This window comes from Hetaerina americana, unplaced genomic scaffold (assembly GCF_022747635.1).
Source record: "Hetaerina americana unplaced genomic scaffold, ioHetAmer1.1.p SCAF_4, whole genome shotgun sequence".
NCBI classification, from domain to species: Eukaryota; Metazoa; Arthropoda; class Insecta; order Odonata; family Calopterygidae; genus Hetaerina; species Hetaerina americana.
In genome coordinates, this window is record NW_027286985.1 from 40,176,551 (window position 1) to 40,194,451 (window position 17,901).

The 17,901-nt window shown below is 38.5% G+C and overlaps 1 protein-coding gene across 3 annotated transcripts in view; it reads right to left on the bottom strand.

Annotated features, from left to right (window-relative positions):
- Nucleotides 1-17,901, bottom strand: part of SCaMC (Short Calcium-binding Mitochondrial Carrier) — a 120,575-nt gene that overhangs the window by 97,029 nt on the left and 5,645 nt on the right. The window contains exon 1 of one of the 3 annotated variants that reach the window (XM_071590932.1): nucleotides 8,764-9,006. The exons of the other annotated variants lie outside the window; for them this stretch is intronic. Within the exon in view, the coding sequence (XP_071447033.1) occupies nucleotides 8,764-8,799 (36 nt within the window). The 5' untranslated portion in view covers nucleotides 8,800-9,006. Of the gene's footprint in view, nucleotides 1-8,763; nucleotides 9,007-17,901 lie in introns of those variants that run through there. 3 annotated transcript variants of the gene reach the window in all.

Sequence of the window (17,901 nt, forward strand, 5' to 3'; positions counted from 1 at the left end):
GTCGCCAATTTTAGTGAGTTTCTCGCAGGAATAGAAATTTGTACTGAAAACTAAAGAAAACGTCGAAAATAAAATTCAGACTGACCGGCGATGCAAATTTATATCGCCGATAGACTTCTTCCGAAGTGATGGACACAAAATAGCGGTAAAAACAGACCCATGGTGGCTTAATTGTTTTACGCCTGAACGATGGGTTGACAAGTAAAAAATACCCTCGGCTCGCAGAGCGAAACCGTGCACTTTCGCGCCGCGATCTCGCCGAAAGAAATAATGATCGCCATTTTGGGAGAAAGTGCTGAGAAGGAGAGCCTGTCTCCCCATACCTAAGCTACTGTAACGGTGGCGACGGTACAAGTACGTTTTGAACAGGCAAGCTGATATTTTTGGATTGCAACATTGCCCGCAAGCAGACGATTTAACTACTGACTTTGGAAATGCACATTTTCGTGGATTTGATCCATCCAGTAAATCAACAAGATGCAAGAAGAAGGATATCCGAGGAAAAGATAGGTTTTTAATTTCTTTTCCCCAACACCCACGAATATTTACTAAACTGTCTTAACAGGAAATCCAATTTATTCCCGGGAAATTACCCAGCAAACTGCAAGAGGCGCTGGGGACAAACAAATCCCTTAGGAAAGTTGATAATTTGACATAGCAACTTTGAAGATATCTACCAGCTTATTTAACGTTTAGGTGTAATTTATTTCTAACCATTACTTCAAAATGTAGTGTTCTCAGATTTTACTTAGGGAAAATGATTTCTGGTTGTCCGCTGATCCCACCATTTCTGAGACCATCTTATTGAAGTCTCGCGTAACAGTATATTTGAGGTCAGAAATATTTCTCCCGATAATTTGCCAGCGATAAATCAATACAGATATTTTTAACCGGCAGCGCAATATTAAGGATTCTTGCATTTAATATTGGTGTATCAAGAAGTTTCTACCATAGGTTTTTGTGACTATCGCGTTCATTAGTGGCAGACTTTCACGAATGGGGGTTTGCCTTATATTTTCATTCAAGAATTAAAGCATCCTGCCCTGAAACCTAAATTCTCGAAGGGTTATGGGATGATGAAGAGCGCTGGTATCCCACGTTAATGATGTAAGTTGCACGTCATGGGAATAGCGAAGTAATCCCGGTCCTACTTGGGTGTTTCGTTCGTCGGATGTACGTGACATCAAAGTTGCCTAATTATGGGCTACCTGCCGGCCTTTTCTTACTGTGGGCTGAATAAGTGCTTTCGGGGATATTGGTGGGCCGAATCAGGGCTTCGACGGGACTTAAATAAAAATAATATTTCTGAGTTTAGTACGAACACAAAATAAAATCAAATGTCTTTCAATTTTACGGAAAAAACCATAGACTCAACCAGAAAATAAATTCCAAGCAAGGAAGTACGTCGCTCAACCCGCACTACTCGCTAGAGTGTGTAAAATCTACACATTTTAATGGACGGTAACAGATGAAGTCACAACTGTAGGCGATTGCCAACAAGAGGCAAAGATTGTGCACGAATAAAATTGAAGTTATATGGATAAATAATTCACCATAGAGATGGATTTATTTCGAAATGAAAGGCAAAGTATGAGTATTCGACGATACCTTCGAGGTAAACCTCTACGTATTAAGTTAAGAGGGTTAGAAATAAGGAGATGCCATCAACTTTAATGTCATGCACCAGGAATTCACCACAAGGATAAAACTGAAGGACTGGCGTATTTCCAATCACCGGGAGACAGTCGGATAAAATACGACGCATTCGATTAAATTTTGGCAAGATGCAGCGATATCACTACTGGTGCTAGATTAATGGGCTTACTGACAAATAGGCCGGAATATTACTTGAACCCACCTTAAATCGCTTTATTTGGACATTGTACCATAAACATATTTGAAGGCGTGAGACAACACGTACATGAAATTCCTCGCCAAATGATAATTCTTTCAACATTGTGATGGCTTTGATATTCGCTTTACAAGTCAGTGGTTCGTAGTTGGTTTCCCAAAGGTTCAGATACGCTCAAAATCGTACTTCGACGAAGGCTGACTTAGCACTGATTTCTCGCGTCTGGGCTCACTGACATTTCCCAATACGATATCATTTTCCATATAAAAATACTTGCCAAGTGTCATGCACGATTAGAAAAGGTCCATGAATGAATGAATTTTAAACTAAACTGTGGTTATTAAGATATAGTGTGGGTCGCGGTAGTCCTGGGACAGAGCGTTGGACGACTGACCCGAGGACCCGAGTTCGATTACTGGTCAAGCCTTCCTGGGCACCTGCAGCTCCACCCAAGTTATGTGATTTTTCAGGAACCAGATCTTCCTGGGAAACCATAAGAGGTACAGGGAACGGAACTGCCCATCCCTACCCCGATTTGTGAATTTCACACGCCGTCGGGTTTAGTACTTGGTGAACTCTACCATCACCTACCAAACCGACCTTCGGGTTGATTACTGTGTTATGGTTTATTATGATATAGCAGGGTTCTTTGTTTTTCAAACGAACAAAATGCGCCGAGACAGTCCAGGTTGCGTACTTGTAATATAATATTTAATAAATACTAGTACCATAGTATACCAGTTGCCACCGATGCTCATTTCACAAAAATGCTTCATCAACTATTTAAAATTTATAGCCCCCCGGATTCAGAAAATAATAATGTATTATCGAATAGACGTATCACGTCAAAAGAAGACGGATTACTCTTGGAGCAACATCGATAGCACTTAACAGTCATGAAAAACACAACAGCAGCCTTTTCAACAGGGAATTCACGAAAAGAAACGTATATATTTTAGGCAAAATATTAATTAGACCTCACAATATTAAGTACCTCATTTCTTCTAAAGTTTTACTTAAGTGTTAGAGTTAGCCCATAAGTGAATGCGAATAATTATGCGAAAACCCTGCGAATAATGTTTATTCGCAGGGTTTTGCCTCAAATTATAGCTTCATAGTAATGGAAAAATGTTTAAGGCTAAAAAAGTTGAACAACGAAAGAAATTAAAGATTAAACTAGGAACCCGTTATACGGGTTAAACATATTATATTGCGTGGACACGCTGAGCATTCAAAACAAAAATTTAAAGACATAAAATTATAACATAATAAAAAATATTTATCGATCAATTGAGTGAACGCACAAGTCACTGAAAAGTAACAACTTAAATGGCCAAACTAAACAAAAATATGACTGGAGCCATTCTCCGCGCAAAACTACCATGGTGCGCGAACATGTCGGGGCCTTATCGCTGTCCAGACTCAACGTACGCCGGGAAGCGCTTGTCTTTGAGCGGAAGATCTCGTGCAATCTCTTGCGGACTAAGGTTTTCAATCCCGTCTCACGTGCTTTCGTTCCAGATATAGTCCACCCGAATACACCTCCCACCTCCCCCTCCGCGATGGGGGACAGACGCGTAGAGGGACGATTTACACGGCCGCGGGCGACGAACACCGCCAGGGTAGTTGGCAAAGGAGAAGGCGGGGATCGGAAGGGAGAGCCGAGGGGTGGGGACGGATGAACAATGCTGTTGAATAAGAGCGGAGGAAGGGCAAAGTGAAGAGGGTGCTGCCGTCGGAGAAAGGATTACTTCGACCGATCACATTTCTCCAACGTGAGAAATTTCACAGCGGAAAAAAACCATGTGCCCAGACCGGGATTCGAACCCGGGCACTTCGAAGATATTATGCCCACTTGGTGTGCGTGTATTTCTACACACACAAACTTTTTCCTGCTTGGAATCTGCATCCTTCCACCTTTCTCACTAACCTTTTATTCGTCCTTTATACGTGTTTCTATTCAATTTCCCTATACGTGTATCGTTTATACCCGTATATAGCATACCGTATATGTATGTATATGTTAATGCCTGGGTTAACGCTATAAATTATTGCGTAACGGCAATTTATGGAAGAACCGAATCTCTCTCCCTTTGCTCGCATAAGACCGAACTCCTGCATGAAATGGCGCTGTGAACATCACTCAAGTGAATGTTTTTACATGCAATAAATCACTCCGAAAGTACGTGAAAAAAAGATTTCGGTAAGATACCTTGGGGCTCTAAGATACGCGAAAATTAAAACACTATCTCTAACCATTTATTTTTTTCCAATCAGTTACTTCGATTCAATCAATTGGTCATACACAATCATAGGGATTACCAAAGTACTGCTCGCGTACAGCAAAAATACTGCTTGCGCGAGTATAGTTTATCGAAAGAAATAAATGAAAATCTATGTTTGTTGGAAGGTCCTACATTCGGCGAAACAAAACACTTAATTTGTGAAATTCCCACTAATTTAGTCACCAGATTCGGTAAAGAGAAATCAACGTTCAGAACCTCTAATAAGAGTTTCTAGATTCGATGTTGTTTGCATTCAGTTTTTTTCATTAAGCGAAAATCTGCTGAAGATACCGTGTCGCGGGAAAATATTTGTTGACACTTGGCAGATCTTTGAAGCTATAAATAAATTAGTACCCAAGTTAAATATGTTATATTAGTTCATAAACGTCTCTAAATAAGAGAAGGGCAAACAGGGCTAATATTTCGTCGAGATTATTTCGTAGTTAATGCTTTACTTCGATCTCGAAAGGTAACTAACGATTGTACGAATAAATCGCAGATATTACGGCTCTCGAAGGCGTTGACTCGATTTCAGCCGTCTCCTACGATACGACACCATACCAAGCTTAACTTCTACCGTGGAATCAGTATCGAGAGTAGCAGGGTCGCGCCAACACCACAGCGCGTGTGCTGTCCCTCAATGGGGTGGCAACTTGCCCATTAAACCACAAATGGTAACTACCACCAATACACCTACGCTGTGGCAATATCAACAATCCTAATATAATCGATGCACAAAGATAAATATTATACAGATATTGTCGATAATGTCCAATGCACTCGCTGAGATGCCATTCGCTATTATACTTCAAATGTACACCCACATTAATTTGGGCTTCATATCGTGAGGGTGAGAAAACTACTAGGGAAATAAGATACAAGATGCGGAATGAGTGACGCAATCTGGCAAGGCCATGCGCAAACAATTAATACAGAACTGATCCAGGCGAGTAAACAAGATGCTGGCATGTTTCAACTCGAATTTATGTAACCCAATGTGATAATCAAGGTGAAAATTTAAGGGGGAAAAATATGATCTCATGGTATTTTTTGTTGTTAAACGTCAAACATTTACACGAATCCTCATCCTAAGCCAAACCAAAACATAACACACAACACTCCATGGTGTCTGTCGGCAATTTAGCATAAGCTGGCACCAGAAATACCCTTAAATGGGCAATTTGGCCCGTATTACTACCAGGCGTCTACCAGCTTTGGGAAACACTTGAGGGACCTTGGCTCCTTCGCCAAAATTTCCCATATGATTTCCCGGCACTGGGAGTTTGCTGGAGTCCCAAGCGTCAAAAATTACAGATTTCTTTTACGTAGAAGATCACTTATTCCCCCAAAGGTGGGGATGCCGATAAATACGGCTCGTGGGACCTTAGCATAAGCTTGGCGAAAATTTCTATTTTTTCAATATTAATTCAAAATAAACACTTCTGTAACACCGAGACAGGCATTCAAGGTCAACATAGAATTAATACATTTCCAGGAACAACTAATTTTTAGCAGCAAGACACCTTCCTCGGAACCAAAGAGGTAAAACACTTCAAGGCGATGTGAGTCCACTTATCCAGGTACGTAAATATTCAAGTTTCGAGACAACGCGATTGTCAAGACCGCAAGCCATTTTATAAGTGGTTAATAGCATGCACAACAATTTAAGTTTTTAATTCAAACCATTTCAAGAGAGGGCGTAAAAACCGCAGGCTGTGGGTGAAAAAAATTTGTTAGCCTTCGCAAGGGAGTGACGCAAATGATGTGCGGAAAGAAACAGTGAAGATGGTCCTCGACCACCCAGAAAGTAAATACCACTTTTTCCTCCTCGAAGCGTGAGAAAAGCGCCCTGATCGCGATCTATTATGAGAGTACGAGAAGAAATGGTCGAGTAGTTCCGATCGATGACCATATACTCGGAACAGCGAAGTCGTCAGTTTTCACCCAAGATCCTTTTTAAATCTATATGCATATATGCCTATGCAAGTATGTGTGGGTGTATTTATATATATAAATATACATACATACACACACAATATATATATATATATATATACACACACACATATATACCTGTATATACACATACACCCACACAATTGGACGGCACAATAGAACACAAAATAAAATATATAACAAGTAATAGTCTTTGGAGAAGCCCGAAAGCTCAAACCATCTACATTTTGAGTGTCCTTTTACGTTTTACTATTTTTATTTGTGTTTTATTGTGCCGTCCAAATGTTATATTGCTCTCGTGAGTTCTTCTACATCATCTATATATATATATATATATATATATATATATATATATATATATATATATATATATATATATATATATATATATATATATATAAATATTATATACATATATATATAATATTTTATCATGTATATATTATATAAAAAACCATTAACACAGTAATCAACCCGAAGGTCGTTTAGGTGGGTGATGATAGAGGTCACTAAGTTCTAAGCCCGACGGCGTGTGAAATTCACACATGAGGCAAGGGGGGCCAGTTCCTTTTCCTCTGCCGGTTATGGTTTCCCAGGAAGATCTGGTACCCGAAAAATCACATAGCTTCAGCGGAACTGCAGGTGCCCAGAGACTTGCCCGGCAATCGAACCGGGACCCTCCGGTCAGTAGTCCAACGCTCGGCCCCCTAGACTACCGCGAGCCATATATATATATATATATATATATATATATATATATATATATATATATATATATATATATATATATATACATATATATATAATTCATAAATAAATATTATATATATAATTAATAAATAAATATTATATATATAATTCATAAATAAATATTATATATATAATTAATAAATAAATATTATATATATAATTAATAAATAAATATTATATATATATATATATATAAACAGAATGACTGAGTAGGTAATGCAGTCTCACGCGAGTTACGCATGTGATGAAAATTTCGAGCCCACATTACCACATTAAACCAGGTTAAGAGGTACCTCACAGTCCCCTTTTCAAAATCGAATTCAAATACCAAGTTACCCACTTAGGGCAGTACCAAGAAACAGTCACGACAGAAAATGACCGCTCATTTCTCAGTCGAGTTAAAAAGGGGGCTTTCTATGACAATGACAAAATCAAAAATTAAACTTTGACCTTAAACATTCGCAGACAAATTCATTATTAACTTTCAATTCGGTAAAAAATCCAATATTTTCGGGAGCGTCCACGAAATTTTCAACCTTTCGGAACAAATGCTCACCCAAGAACAAATACGTCAGAGGCACGCTTCGTCAGCCATCACCTACGCCAAAATAAAATGCAACTCACACGAAATATGCAAAAAAATAGCTTATCAATTGGATAATCAAGGAATACAATGATTGTGAACAGAAAACTTTAAATGTTTGCATAAAAAATGAAATATAGTTCTTCACCCAATTACACACGAATGAAAATGGGAAAATGTATAACAAGATCTCAAATGAACTTCTGAAGCACCAAAGACACTCATTATCTAAACGATAACGCGACACATCCACAAAAAGTATGACTGGGTCACTGAAGAGGTAACGAGAAAGAGAGACGATTCTTAAAGCAAAGTCGCTAGTGTTTCAACTCTCACTGACAGAATCACATGCACCTGAACACAGACATCGATCTCACACAAAAACAAGATGATACACTTGGAATATCCAACGTGCCCCATAGCTAGCAACATATTTTTTGAAGCATGAGAGGGTGTGACTGCTTGCACGGTTGGTAAGACTGACAATATGAAGACACCACACACACTAATCGCACAATAAAAATATGAGCACGTTAGGCCTAAGGAGTGGGTAGTAAAAAAACTGACGATCGTAAGCCGAACAAATTTTTCTTTCGCGCACGATTTAAGAACTCTGAAGAGACTACTCGCGGTGAAAATTAGAAAACCAGTCCCTAAACCACATCTAATTGCAAGAGAAGGATTCTACGACCTAAGATTTAATTGGCTGGAGCGCAACAAGCCAGGCTATTTCGGTCGGCTTGAAAATGCTATTTGGAAGTAGGTTCATAAGCTATTGGTAATGCTGATTTGCGAATATCTATTATACCAGGGACAGGAAAATAAGATAAACTTAACAATACCTTAAATATTGAAAAATCCACTTTTTTGGGGATCTATTACGCAATGCTGAATTAATCTCAGATACTCTCCCACGAAAGAAACATCAGAATTTTACGACGGAAAAATTGAGCTACAATCGTAATGAGAAAACAACGGAAGAGCAAGGTATATTTGCTGTCGATGGTCGTCGCCACAGTAAACGCACCACTATATTTAAGTCAAAGTAAGTTCAAAAATATGATCCATATCTTATTTTTAATTGACGACGAAATTAAAAGAACAGACGAAAATCCTGACGCGTTATCATCGCCATGATAGGACGAGTAACCTAGAATCCAAGTTTTCACGCCGGGGGAATTCACACGTGAGAGCGCGGCACTGCACTACACCTCGTCGCCCGTAGGGATTCGCGGAAGGCAAAAAATCGTTACGACCTCTTCCATCGGGAACGTTGTTTTTGACGGCCTGAGCAGCTAAGGGAGTTCCCCTCCCCTCCTTCGTGAATGTCTACTCACGTGTATGTCGAGGAACTGAGTCTCCAAATTCTCCATCCTTGGCGACTTTTATACGCCCCATGCATGCAAGGACAGTACCCGGCTGACTTCTCGGACGTCGCCGTAAAGCTTATCGAACTAAATGTTGCGATCGGTCGGCCGGCCGGGCCTGAACTCGATGAAAATGCAATAGCGACTCTATGATGCTCTGCGCCTGCACAGTGGGTTAGGCGAAGGGGCGGACACTCGCGCCCAAGCGCGGCTCGTCTAGTAGGAACCATGCCTAGTGGGTCGACGGATGAAAAGGGGGGAGGGAGGGCGATTCACACGGCGCTTCAAGTACCCGCAGTCAACCCCGAGAGATGGTGAATTTCCCAAAGTTCGCAACGGCCTTGACCGAATGCGGATGGATAGATATGAGGTTTACTCGCGCACTTGCACCTTCCCCTCCCTACGTTAGGCACACAAGAGCGGAATATTAAAATGGAAAATAACCAAAATGCCTTAACAGTCTCCACCTTCGTTATACGCCCACTAACGATTTTTGTTTTTGACACAATGGTCGATTTCTTTTGAAGGACCGACATATTTGATAACAAACGATAGCGATAAACTAGGAAATACATTCCTTACAACTGCTTAATTAAACGCGAGAAACGGCATATTTTTTCTCCGAGATTTGGATTGATGTATTCATTTTATTTAAAAAGGATTGGGAAAACTTGATTAAAAATACCGGTGCTTAATACCTTTGCATGTTGACGCACCGTAAAACGACAGATCCATCTATCCAGCCTTGAGGGAAACTTCATCAAACTATTGATGTAGCGATACTATCCTCATATCCCCATACCCCTGCACAGTCCTAAACGGGATGACATTTCACTTTGCGACGACATGTGACGATCTGCGCGATTGGACTAGAATGGCAGCCGTTAGCGGATATCCGCATCAATAAAATAATAGAGCATATAATAGCCTCAAAAAGCCACTGTCCACAGAATTCCAGTTATTTAACAAAATTCAAAGGGGACCGACGTAAGGCGTGTGGTGCGATAACTTGATTTTTCATACCGTCTTTTCAACTACAGTTGCTCCTACAATGCGTGCCACGCAATGAAGAGTTATTAATTTAATTTGAGTCGCCTTTCATGGGGTACAAGGTGCAATCTGTACGAAATAATCTGCGAACCAACGCAAAGACTGCTGCTGGTTGAGCGAAGAATGAAAACATCTAACGAGTGGAAGACGCCATGAGGAGACACCCAAAAAGCATTATTTTCTCGCTTTCCAGAGAAAAAGGTGAAGGAGCCCAAACGCCTTAAAGGCAAGTGACATGGAAATATCTACAAATTTAGGAAATCGGATTAAATTTCACAGATTTCTTGAGTATTCGCCAATGCCGAAGCTTTTATTGTACTAATCTTGTGCTTAAAGGTATTTCACGATTTTGGCATCATTAAATGAGCCAAAATCGTGAAACAAAAAGAACAATGAATTCAAATTCAAAAAGAACATGATTTCAAGTGTTTATTACTTACATATTTGCATGCTTCAATTATAATATTAAATATTCAGAATGGTGATTTGAAGTCATTAGAAAAACTAATCCCAATCTATCAACGATTAATTAGAAGTATACAGACAAATAAAGCCCTTAATCATCCACCCCTGCATGACAGTGTGTAGAACTTTTTCTGGGCTCACAAAATATCTCTCACTGACTGGAGGAATACTGCTGCTAACAATAATACGAATTGACTATATCCTAGTGCTCTTTTCCCCTGGCTAACAGTGGAAGGCAGGTTAAACATGGGTGGGGACAATGAGCAAAGAGGTTGAATTGTTGGGGTCTCCATTCAAAGATCCCTCCACACCAGCAATCAATCAAATGGACAACATCTCTCAGTGTTGGTGTTTGTTATTAGATATCAATTACACTATGGAATGCACCAATTTTTCTTGCTAGTTTTTCCAGTATGGTGTCACACTGAATTTTGGATCTCTTTGTAAATTAGCGATGAGAAATTCTGGAAAGACCACCCTATAAACCTGACATAAAAGTCTTTGGTCTTGTGAATTACAAATTCCTCAAATGCAATAAATAAATTAATCATGCCTGATACAAGACCTTGTGTTCTGTCTGGGAAGAATGCTTCCTACAGAAATTTGACGAAGGTATTCACACTGTAAAAAAAGTCGCTCATTGCAAGCACTTAATTACACTAAGCAAACTCATTGATTTAATAAGTGAGAGTAGAGTTCAGGCAAAAGTATAGTTTTGCGAGCTGCTACTATAATGATGATGAATATGATATACCATTGAGCTACATGCTTAAAATCTAATAACCTGGTAATTGTCTTATAATAATTGTAAGCAAGTGAATGTTTAATAAACTTCCTCACTATATTAACTGTTCTTAAACTGGAAAAAAGGGAAATTGAAAAGTTTCCGCACATCATGCATTTAAATTAATGTCTCTAAATGAGTATGTTATTGAAGAAGAAAGACTGGACAAAGTCAATTTCGAATTGTCATCTTTTGCATCTTTTATTATTTCATGGACACCATTAACAGCTTTTGAAATAATATTATCATGAGAAAACCTATACAAATGTATAATTTGTCAAATGTTGCATACAATTATAATTATCAATTCTGTAATTAGTTAAACTCATTTTACCTTCATATTTCTTAGCTTCCATGCATATCATTTAGGGTCATTGGAGTAGTTCTTTCAATTCATCATTGCCTTGGCACACCTTTGTGTCTGTAAACTTTTGATAAAATTATCCCTTCTTTTCCGTACCCCTTCAACTATGGCATTCTAACTTCTTGGATTTGATAGATCGATCCTTTACAATTTTAATTACATACAAGAATCCTTCATAAATTCCTTTTACTTCAGATGATTATCATTATTATTAACAGAAAAAGTAAATGTATAGTGAACAGGCAACCTAGTGGTTGCATTATTTCAACAATGTGAGAATAAAACAAAGACATGAAATTTAAATTACAAATGAAATTGAAACAGCAAAGTCAATAGAAAATGTACCCTACATACATGATAAAGGTTGAGATTCATAAATGAAAAAGAATTTGCATTATATTCCTTCAGTTGTTCACATATAATGTGATTTTAGACAGAGCATAATGTGTGATTCGTGCAGTATTTGTATGATATGATGCTGAGCAATGTGTGATGGTAGTGGCTTTCTATTTGCTTTGATTACCTTAGTATTTAGCAGCTTAGTTTTGATGATATTTATGTTATTGCTTCAAGTGTGATTGTGAGGCTAGGGATTCCTGAGCAATGTCACACTGCCTAACTGCACATTTATTTTTTATAATAATAGTATATACAAAAAAACTATGCACTGAAGGGAGGGTGCGATGGCTAATGTACTGGCTTTCTACCCAGTTTATCAGCCATCAGGGCCCAGGTTTGAATCCTGGAGGTGACAGATATTTTTCAGTGGTATCCTGATTCCAACTTAAGGTGTTTGAGGAGAGCACTTCGAGTGAGTATGCCATCCGTCATGGCTTTGGACCCCTTGGCGCCTTTCGTTATGGGTAGGCTAATGCTGATGCCGGGTTTCTCTCCATCCTTCATCATTTCCTGTCCATCCCCAAAGGCACAAATGACCTCAGTTGTCGGTCGCCTCCCATAAAAACTAGTACTACAAACTATGCATTGAAATAATTAGAGAAATAAACAACTAAGGGATCTGCAGAGAATAGGCATGAAATTACATTTCAGGATTTCTCAACCTCTGTTGAAAAATGTGCATACATGTATTCAGTCGAAAATTGTATAGTATTTTTCTCAGGCATTGGGTTCTGCTCCTCAACAACCTTATTAAAAAATTAATTTTAACCGATTCCTGTAATTCTTGGAGGTTCAATTTTATTTTTTTATAAATATTATTTCGGCTTATAATAATACATCCTGACTATATAGCTGGGCATTTTAATTATTTTTCCTACATCTAGCCTAGGAAATTCCCCTGGATAGACATTTCACGCTCCTATCAGGTATAATTTTTTAGCAACAGTAGAACCTATTCATACTCCTTTTCTATTTGTTTGCTGGGACCTGGGAGATTGAGATGCCAAATTGGGATGGTACGGTGGCTAATGTACAGGCTTCCCACCGAGAGGGCCCGGGTTCGAATCCCAGAGGTGGCAGATATTTATCAGTGGTATCCCAATCCTTACTTAAGATGCTTTGTTGAGAGCACTTTGAGTGAGTACGACGTCCGTTGGATGGGACATTAAAACTACAGACCCCTTGGTGCCTTTCGTAAAGAGTAGGCTAATGCCGACGTCAGGTTTTTCTCCCTCCTTCCTTTCCCATCCATCCCTAATGGCGCAAATGACCTTAGCTGTCAGTCACTTCCTATTACTACTACTATTGAAGGTTCCCATTCAATGAAATTGCCATAAATGCTTTTGTTCCCAGCAAACTTTTACAAAATGTTCACATGACAAAGTACAATACTTTGAATACCTTTTTTCAGATCCATGCTACAAACAGTTCCTAATATGAATCCTTCCTTAAAGTTATAACCATATATTTACGGCTTCTTCCTTATTCCTAAATATTTCCTATTATTGAATAGCACTAATTTGCAGCACTCCCACCTCTACAGAACTTTACCAGTTTGGTTTCATCCAGATTTAGTCACATGGTATCATAGTTCACCTAGTTTTCCAAAACCTTTAAATGATTCTGCAAATAATGCCCATTGGAATTTGTTTCAATTGTCCCATGGATGATGTAGTCATCTACGAACATTCAAATGCAGCTATTTATATATATTTCTCAACATCACAAAAATGAATTATAGTCAAAAGAAGTCGCAGAGCACTTACTTATTTGCTCCCCAGCTGAAGCATAAAACTCTTCGGACAATACCTCACACACTTATGTTTTTGGGTTCAACTTGACAGGGAAGAGTTTATCTAATGTCATACCATCTGAGGACTAATGTGAGCCATATTTTTAATGAGAACATTGAAGTTTATTAGATCAAGTGCATTTGGAAAATCTACTAACACTGCACCAATTAGTTCACAACTTTCATGACCATCCACTAAATCTAAGGTGAGAAAAGCCAGCTGACGGACAAAGGATCATTTTTTCCAAATCCACACCTATAATCTATTTTTCTTCTCATCAGATCTTGAATTTAGTCTTCATATGTATGTTCCTTGAGGTTGGACATAATACAAGTCAAACTTACTTATGCTCGGTCTAAAGAAAGCCTAGGCCCTCCTAGCGATACAGTATTTGTAGGCTTCATTACCATTTTAATTATGGCAATCAATTTACTACAGAAGAGAAAAAAATTGTCACCTAATTCCTATCAGAAATTACAACATTATCCCAGTCAACCATATAAGTTCACAGATCCAGCAAGTCAATCAGTAGATTCCATTTCTTTGGAGGAATGTTGCCATATTCTCCACCTTCACTACTGTGAAGAAGATGCTACTCACTTATTATGAAACATGGAAGGAATCTGAAACTTTCAGTAGATATAGTTTACTGAGGATTGATTCTATACACAAGGTGCGCTGCTAATTACTCATGCCTCGCTATCGGTTCATGTAATAGTAATATTTCATACTATCCCCACAGTCATCAACCCAAAGGTTGGTTTGATTGGCAAGGGTACAGCTCACCTAGTACTAAGCCGAATGCTGCGTGAAATTCACACATCAGGGTTGGTGGGCTGGTCCCTTTCCCTGTGCTGCCTGTGGTTATTCTGGACATTCTAGGACCCAAAAAATCACACATCTTGGGTGGAGCTGAGGGTGCCAGGAGGTATTCTAGGAATAGGACCAGGGCCCTCTGGTCAGTAGTCAAACACTTGACCCACTTAACTACCACATCCACAATGTGAACCTCTTTAATTTTTGGATCAACACACCACCTTAAGCCTGGTTTAAGTACTTAGTAGCTAAGCATGACGTGAGATATAACTTTCATGTACACCTAAATTTTCATGTCCTATTATTGTGTTTAAAACCAAGTTAACATTCTAAAATTACTCTAATAATTGCCAGAAATGGCTTAAACATGCTTCATGAGGCATTATTATAACTTGTAAAAAACCCATCTCAAAACACATATCATGTTTGAGTAAAATTTGAATCAGCAACCTTTCATTTTACCAGAAAATGCATTATTGAATTAACCAACCAAAACTGAGATCTCTAGTACCTACCACCAACGAAGTAAGCACCAAGTCATATCTAACTTGAAGGATTGCCTTTCCAAAAACAGCCTTGTAATATCCAAGCCAGACAAAGGCAATCTAATATTGACAATGATGAGGGAATTTTACTGGGAGAAGTGTGCCAAGTTCCTAGACTTGAGTGACATAATATGGTTAAATCAGGGCCGAACAGCAGAATACCAAAAGGCATGCACAGAGTTAATTTCATAGTTTGACACTGTATTTTCCCTCAGGGAAGTGCTTAAGCCAGTACAAATGAACGCCAAGACACCAAGATTCTACGGCCTTCCTAAAATTCATAAAAAGGACCTCCCTTTAATGCCCATTACGTCTAATGTCTCTGCACCCAATCACTTATTGTCTCACACAGTAAATGCGTTGCTTAGATACCAGACTACATTTTCCCTCAGATACACTGTCAATGATTTCTATGAATTGAAATTTTCTCCAAATAAGAGTCGCCAACAAAGTGCATATTAGTGTTGTTTGATGTAATGAATCTGTTTTCAGGAGAGTGTCTAGAATGGAAGCAATCAAAATAGCCAAAGCCACCCTTATCAAATCTGGTGCACCCTAACTAGTGATAAAGTACAAATCTCACAACTCCCCTCCCACTGCCTCAGCCACCAGCCTCCTCAACACATTTACCCCCCTTCAGCATACCTACTAATACCCCTCCTGTTTGATAACCTAAATGTTTGCCCCAAAAATATAGTCTTTGAGGTAGGAGAATAAGTGCAAATGAAAAGATATTAAAAAGTGACTTTTGGAAAGTATACCAAAAAGGAGCCTGATAAATAGAAGATAGGGAAGAATTGTGGGCATTTAGTAGGAAGAGGCTAGGATTTGGTTATGAATTGATGGAAGAAGATACTTCACTTTTCCACTTAGAGTATTTATTACATTTCATTACTTCTTTCATTGTAAAGGATTTCCACCATGTTACCCCTGAAACCGTGTTATTTATTGGTGATGAACACTAGAATTAGTTAGCAAGAATGATTGAAAATAGATGACTTCATTCCTTTTAACTTTATTCCTTTCAAACTTTGGTGTCGGTTTTTGAAAAGAAAAATTCTACATGGAGATGTGAGATTTTGCCTATGAGATTTGATTACCCTGGCAAAATATGTTAGGAAGGTTAGATTTCTTAACCATTTGCTAAGATAATAAATTGAGTTTTAAGTGCATGGGAGGGCCCAGAAATCCTGACTTAGAGATGACGTAGTTGTTTGAAAAATATCACTGTATTAGAAAGAATGCAATCTATTAAGCATATGTTTTAAGTTTGAAGATGATACATAGCATAGTATTTTTTTGGCAGCCATCAATAGCGAACATTTTCACTGAATTTGTAAAAATGGAGAAAATTGGCCATTGATATATGACACAATACTTTTATTTGAAAGGCCTCAGCCCAAACAATATAAAAGCTGAACTGGACTCTACTCTGGGTGAGTGTGCTCCTTCGTGTACAACAGTAAAATAGTAAAATATTGGGTAGCCCAGTTTAAAAAAGGCCGTACAAGCTGTCAAGATGAGCATTGCATTGGTTGACCAAATGAGGAGATGACTCCAGAAACCGTGAAGAAAATCCACAGTGTGATACTGGATGACCGTCAACTGAAAGTGTGCAAGCTAGCAGACATGGTATACATTTCAAAAAGTGCAGCACATCGCATGTTAACTGAAAATTTGAATATGAGAAAGTTGTGTGCAAGATGGGTGCTGCATTTGCTCACACTCAAGCAAAACCAGTGTCGAGAAGCTGATTCAATAGAGTATTTAGCAAAGTTTCACAGTAACAAAGCAGAATTTTTGCAATATTTCATAACCATGGATTATGGAAACATGGGTCAATTACTTTACACCCACGACAAAAGAATAATCAAAACAATAGATTCAAAAGGGAGAACCGCCTCCAAAGAAGGCGAAGACCGTTTCATCTGCAGGCAAGGTCATGGCGTCAGTTTTTTTGGGATGTGCGTGGAATAATTTTCATTGACTAAATTGAAAAAGGAAAAACTACCAACGGTGAATATTATGCAAACTTGTTGCAACGTTTAAGCGAAGAAATCAAGCAAAAGTGGCCTCATTTGGCTAAGAAGACTGTGTTGTTTCATCAAGACAATGGACCAGCTCACAAACCTGTCATTGCAATGACCAATATTCATGAATTAAAGTTTGAATTGCTACCTCATGCACCATATTCGCCAAATTTAGCCCCCTAAGATTATTTTCTGTTCGCAAACTTTTTGCAAAGATTTTCCAACCCTGAAGAAGTGATGTCAGCAGTCAATGGCTATTTTGAGTAGCAAGACAGTTCTTATGATAAAAAGGGTATTGAACTTATTGAACATCGCTGGGAAAAGTGTATTGAGCTGAAAGGAGATTATGTTGAAAAATAAATACATTTTTTCCAAAATATTTGTGTTTTCTTTGTTGGGTCGGGTAGTTCTGGGATTTCCCTCGTAGGATCAAATAAAGGAATCAAATCACATGAACATGATATTTTGTTGCACACTATCAAATACCACAAAAAATGAAAAGCGGGTCAGAGAGAAAATAATTCTAACATTTAATTCCAAGGGTTTGAATAAGCATGTTTCATTATGTTAGTTCAATCGCATCCATAGTATATACTAAATTACCTCAGCTATAGCAGATATTTTCAGTTCAGTCACTATTAATACTACCAATGGTGCAGCACAGTGGGGAGGGAGGGGAAAAAGGCCATTACTTCTTTTATGCCAGCAACGGGAGATTGGGGAAGAGTACCATTGGGTGGAAATTGAAAAAAAAATGAGGTGAGGAAGCCAAAGATTCAAATGCATGGCATGATTAAGCTTGTTCATTGATACCATAGCAGATCGACATAGTCATATTTATAAACAATACTGCGAACCATAG